We start from the raw sequence: 6,885 nt of genomic DNA on the forward strand, positions 1-6,885 counted from the left end.
TTCATAAATAATGATGTATTATATTAATTCATTATTTAAAGTTGTCATAGTACACACAAATATATTCATCAATACAGTACTTATTCCTTCAATGCTTTATAGATAATGACTTTTTCGTCAGGTATGCTTCCATTCCAAAAAGGATAATTTTTTGTAAGAGCCTTAAATAATCCAATATGACAATAATTTTAAAATCATTCAGATGTGCATAATGTACATCAGCTTGTCATATATAATGAAGAAAAGTGATGAAATCTTCCACAATTGGGATGATATCTACGACACATTTTTGGATGGAACTGAATATAATAGAAAGTCATCCATAAATGATTTGTATAAGCCATTATTTGAAGAAATTAAGTTACTACTGCCCCTCCCAAAATTGGATGATTAGTACAATCCATTTTTGGATGGAATTGAATACAGTACTAAATACTCCACAACTGGATAATCTATATCATCTATTTTTAGAAGAAACATATAAGTATTAGTCATCTAAGCTTAGTTGTAGGGGATTACAGATGTGCTTTCTTTCCATTGTGTAACTGCTGAAAGTGAAGAAGGAAGTTCTTGTTTGGGGATTCTGATGAGGAGTTCGATGAGCATGCTTGATTCCAGCAAGGTATATATAAGTGATCAGTTGAAAGGCTTCCAGCAAGTCTTATGGAAGCCTAACATTTTGCCATCACAAATCATATAACTCTGGGTAAGGCCCACACAAAAGAAACTAAGAACTTTAACACCATTCAATATTGAGCTTTCATACCATTCAATGCTGAGTAACCATACAAATGCAATGCAAGCCAAGTTTTCAAATAATTTTATCTTAACTGGCTTTTTGTGACCCTGAGTAGCAAAGGTTCTTTCACAGGAATGTAAGTATGATGCTAAAGGATTTCTTCTCTTTATCATGTTGTGAAAAATACTGAAAGGAAGCTATAACAGGAGAGGTGGCAATTGCCTAGGTTGAACAGGAGGTTTTCTTGTCCATCATAGCCAAGGTGATAGTCAACAGCAGAACAAACAGTGATATTACCATACAATGTAGAACAGTATGCACTATTGACAGTATAGAGGTCTAGATGACACCAGAAATGATCCCCATGTGTCTGTTCACACTCCTTTTAAAATATCTGGAATTTCTAGTTTGCATACATTAAATTTTGTTATATATATAATATATTAAAGAAATTGTAATATTATTGTTGGAAAGATTTCATTTGAACATGTAACTATTATTTTCAATATCACTAAAAACTTGCCTTCTCATATATTCAAGATCATTCACAAATGGATTTTATAGATTATTTTCATAAAAGCTAGTCCCAAAACTGATTGTACAAATTAGTCAGTTAAAATTCTTTCAATAATGGATGATATAGTTCATCCAGTATGGATGATTTAGTACTGTATTCAAATCCATCCAAAAATGGATTGTACATATCATCCCATTTTGGGACGTTTCTCTACTTTTCTTCACTATATAAGACAAAAGTGATATGAATCATACACATTTAGATTATTTTCATATTGTTGTCAAATCATCAATTATTCATTATTGAGGCTTTTACAAATTATCCATTTTTGGAGTCAGACCCTACCTGATTTTTTCCTTATTATTATAGATGATCGATTTGATTAATGAAGAAAGGATTGATTCCAAAGACAAGTTTACACTTCAAGTTCTTAATTTACCCATTCAAATTATGTTGACCTTCAAATTGAACTCAGAAAGTTAGTAATGGCATGAATAATGATATCAATAGATCTCATTATAAATTTTTAATATTAACATTATGGACTATTTTGCAGGTAAAACGTTTGTTTTTGTTTCTTGAAATTGATGTTTCCTTAGACAATAGTAGCTATACGACAAAATTTGTTTTATCACATGTAAATAATGAGTATTAAGCGTGGTTTACACACTAAATGACTTGCAATAACACAGGTTTTGAGTAATTAGTAGAATTTGAATTATTATCGATGAAAAATCGGGTTCACTTAATTATAGACACATTTAAAAAATTGCTAAACTAAATTTGTGCCAAATGTCTCAGTAGCCTAGAATTGCTAGCTTTGTACTTGTAATAAATTGTGAGGTATACAATCTGAATTATTGAAATTGATATAGAAAAACAAAACAAAATGTCTTTTCTCTTTATTTAGGAGATTAATGGAACTGTCAACACAACAAGAAGAAAAACAATATAATGAAAGTGCCACACAAGAATGGATGATGTGATATGAGGTATACCATTATATTATTACAACATATTATACCATTTTTATGATAATAGTGAACTACCATCTGATAGTGATGTACCTAGTACAGATATGAATAAGATAGATGATGTCAGAATGTAGAAGAAAATGATGGGAAGCACATTACTTGTATTGTGCCTAGCAATGATCCACCTCTAGAAGATACACAAGGTAATTAAACTTGGTTTAATATCACATATAAATTAATTAGTATGTTTTAAAATTACAATTTTTCACATGCATACCAAACCAATGAGCTTCTAGATTATGTATTATTCCTTGAATTGGGGGGGGGGGGGGGGGGGGGGGGGGGGGGGGGGGGGGGGGGGGGATTCTATGGGTTTTGTGGGGGGTGTTTTCCTAGATGACAGTTTTAGCAGAAAGGCCTCCAAAGCTATGCTTTTTTTTTTATTATGAACAGGTTGCAGAATTCTTGAGAGGATTGGATGAAGAGCAGTGTGATATAGTCAGAGAAAATAAGTATTCAGGTCGCACTATCTATCCTGCTATAAATGAAGATGACTCTTTGAAAGACTTGGATATGACAACACCAATTGAGAGACTACGATTTCGTGTCTTTTTAAAAGAGAGTTATCAGGAACCATTTCAATGGCTGCCAATGCATTTCCACCAAATAAAATAGCTGAAGTTTGTCATAGTGTCAATTCATTAAAGACCTATGCTCAGGTAACATTATGCCTATACACATGTAGTTATGATAATACATATATGTATTGACTACAAATCTGAAAGTATGTACATAGTGAAAGTGAAATAGTTATGTAATGATAAGGTAATGACTACAATAGGGGTACATTTCCATGTGTACACTGAAGGTGAAAGATAATAACTCATGACGTGACAACAGATTATGTACATCAACTAGTACAATTATCATGCATTGTCAGAATGAAATCAGATTATGTTATATTATATTTGGATTTAGTTGTTTGAAGACAGACAGATTGATGGAGAGATGCTTTTACAAGCTGATCAGAGTGTTTTTGATGAGCTAGGTATTAATTCCCTTCGCAAGAATGCACTGTTGAATAAGTGTGAAGAAAGGGGACTTAAAAAGTCAAGTCTTTAATATGTTATTTACAATAATTACATTTTTGTACATGACTGGCTACTAATCAAGCATGCTTGATTGATGTTATATTTTTAGTTAATGTTTTATGTAGTTGAGCTATTTTTATAATAATTATAATGATTTAGTTTTATTATATATTTATTAGAACTTCAATAATATTCTAAAGTAAATTCATATGGGTTCTATACTAATTCACATTATTAGGAACATTAGCGATCAGATATTCAGAGTATTGCAATCAGTACCTAAACTTGCATTGATGGAGTGAAACTGAGTTTAATTAGTTTCAGTGTTTGATAGTATACTAGTGCCAATGATATTCATGTGTGTGAACACCAGCAGTATTATGTATGACCATACATGGAAACATATGTGACTTATGTAATAATATTTATTTGAAAATATTATACATATAGCAGACATATAATATATATATATGTGTGTGTTAAAAATTTGTATGATACATTAATGGACTCTTAAGTTTGATTTGGTTCGTTCAGAACTTCCTTTATTACCGCAACATGAAGAGGAAGTTGACCCTTTTACTGTTGAATGCACAAGTGTTGCCTCAGTGGAAGTGTGCATGTATCGTTTATACAATTCTGTCGCCAATGAGTGAAAAATTTGGTGAATATTTTTGCCTGTTTTTGCACTCGTCTCCAAAGGTAATGGCAAACCACATGACTGGGTGTACTCCTTCACTGTATTGATGTCAACTTGTTCATCTTCAAATCCAGAAAGGTCTGATTTGTTTCCAACTACTAATATCGGTATCATTTCTCCATCTGGTATGTAGCGTAGAGTCTCTTTAAGCCAATAATCACAAAGACTACTAAAGCTTTCTTCATCCACAACACTGTATACAAGTACAGCGGCATCAGCATCACGGTAGTAGTGCGTTTCCAGGCTTTTGAAGCGCTCCTGACCGGCTGTATCCCACAGTTCAAGTGTTATGTTTCGTCCATTGATGAGGATGTTCTTAGTTGTGTCGCTAATCGGATTGATCGACGTTCTCTCGAAGAATTCGTCACGTACATAACGCAACAAGATACTCGTCTTCCCTACGTCTTTGTCCCCTAAAAGAACAATCTTGAATTTGCCATCGCTGATGGCTTTCCCTGATGCCATATCAAAACGCAAAATGGACAACACACCTACTTGAATCGGAATTTAATTAATATTCATTGCTTTTGGTAGCTAATTATTATTCATATTAATGAACTAAATAATATGAATAAGGCAGAAATTACTAATTCCTAAATAATATGAGAAAAATTACAATTATCTTTAGAATAGAATAAAAACATGTACAGAAACTATTACTTGCTGCTTATAAGACTAATTGAAAACTCTTAATCCAAGCCCAACGATCGTCTTCTTTCTGCTAATCGATCTTTTAGTTTTGGTTGATAGTTTAATGACAAACTGGCAGTATCAATGACAGATGTTATAGTCCATTCTGTAACATCAGCCTTCCAGCCTGAAAAACATCAATAATAATTACTTTCTAAAAATACATTATTCTCTCACCTAACTCAATCACAGTTGTGTCGGAACAAATACCCTGGTTCTTCTTGTACTCTTTCCTTTCTCCCAAGATTTAGCTCCTCCAAACAGTATCAACCAGGCATACTGTGAACCTATATTCATGATTGACATGGAAGAAAGTATGCGCCCAACTTCAGCCTCAGGAGCAGACAACTACAAAACAGGTATAATACTATAGTAACTGTAGTAGTCATTATCAAGTTAGGATATTTATTAGCTAGAACAGTAGATCAATAAAAGTCAATCAAACGTAATCATATGAAGTGCATAAATACATCCAAAAGTAATCCTCTAAATACTTTACCTGTGTCCAAGTGACACTTTCAATATTAAGAAGCCAACAGTCCATTAGAAGTTGACTATCATTGTTCATTCCACCAGTCACAACAAGTATAGGCTCAGCCTGTCTTCCAACATTACCTGCTATTACAGCAGCTGCATGATCACAACGACCTGGTGGCCAAGGTGCATACTCAAGTTTCATAAGTTTTGTCCACATCTAAAAGATAATAACAAACAAATATCATATGTTTATGTTTACTAGAAATAAGAAGTGTATCCTACGTTTCTTACCACAGAATTTTTGGTCATCTGTGCAATATAAACATCATCTGATCGACTTTGCCACTTTGATAACCTCCAAACATAACGGCTCTGTTATCTCCAATGATGTGAAAGTAAAACCGCTACAGGGTGGAGGACATTCTCCAGCACTTGAGGACTAATCCATTCATCTAATAAGCAATAATGATATAATATAGTTACCATGGTGACTAGAATCTTACTTTTGGATAGTGAGAGCATGTGTTGCTCATTTGTTCTAGCAATTTTGGGAGTAGTGGCTGAGAATGTGTAAATAGCACCAGGTTGTTTTTCTCCATCTTCTACTTCACCATACCCTCCAATAACAAACAGGTAACTTTCTCCATCACATTTAAATGAAACCATGCCACAGCCATGCTTCTTCATGGGACCTCCAAATGGATTGACCTTGATTTCATGCCATTTAAGTTTTGCTGTATCTAATTTAGTGATATTATTGTAACAACAGTTACCATGTCCACAGTGACCACCAAAATAATATATATCTTTATCAACTGTTGCCGTTGCATAATAGTTGACTCCTGAGTGTGACGACCTCGAGTACGATGGCACTCCCATTTACCAGACTGAGATTGAATGTTTCAATCATTGACATTATCGCTTCTTTTTTCTCCACTTGCATGTACACTGGCATTTGGCGCATTCCTCCAGCCCACAAGTAGGCTTTGTCTCCAGCCAGTGCTAATGTATGTCCATATCTCTCCACTGGTTGATAACTACCTTTTTGAGCTCCTACTGTATGATCTGCGATAATATAATCATATATATATATATATATTCAACATACACTCATGAAATGATATTGTATCCAGTATTAAAGATATAGTATGACAGTTTTAAAACTATTCAACAGTTCAAAAATTAGTAGTTATCTTATTTACAAATTGATATATTAACTAAAACACGCTCAATAATGTGATTACCTGTTTTCTTTGCCATTGACAGATCTATAACGAGCCCCACCCAATCTTTTTGTTGAACAGCGATACCGTATTAATCTAATTAACAGCTAATTTTGTAATTGTCGTTAGAAGGTTCGAAATGAATACTGGGTTTCTCTTCAATACTGGGATGGTAAGCTGTAAGTATGAATAACTAACATAATATAGTGTTTAATTTTACAGAAAAAAATGGAATGTTTGTCCTACCATACTTTTAGTTCAGGTATGTATACTAATTTGAGGGGGCGGAGATCCACAGCACTTCCTGCCTTACAATAGAATTTGTGTAAGTAATGGTTGAGAGGATGTCGGGTAGTTGCTTTGCTGTCCCCCTTTATAATATGAAAAGAAATTGTCGTGAAATACAGTCAATTATTGTCAACAGTACATGTCATGGTAATGTGTTACTAATAGATGCTTCATGGCTCTTATTTAAGC

At 33.5% G+C, this 6,885-nt stretch overlaps 1 protein-coding gene across 1 annotated transcript; it reads right to left on the minus strand.

The window, feature by feature from the left end:
* Positions 1–3,996: 3,996 nt before the first annotated feature.
* On the minus strand, positions 3,997–4,483 carry LOC121392479 (ras-related protein Rab-1A-like; the record flags this gene model as incomplete). Its single annotated transcript, XM_041523675.1, has 1 exon — positions 3,997–4,483. A coding segment is annotated over exon 1 (487 nt), but the record flags the coding sequence as incomplete, so codon positions are not given.
* Between the last annotated feature and the right edge of the window lie 2,402 nt (positions 4,484–6,885).

Source organism: Gigantopelta aegis, unplaced genomic scaffold, assembly GCF_016097555.1.
Source record: "Gigantopelta aegis isolate Gae_Host unplaced genomic scaffold, Gae_host_genome ctg3882_pilon_pilon, whole genome shotgun sequence".
In the NCBI taxonomy this organism is placed as follows: Eukaryota; Metazoa; Mollusca; class Gastropoda; order Neomphalida; family Peltospiridae; genus Gigantopelta; species Gigantopelta aegis.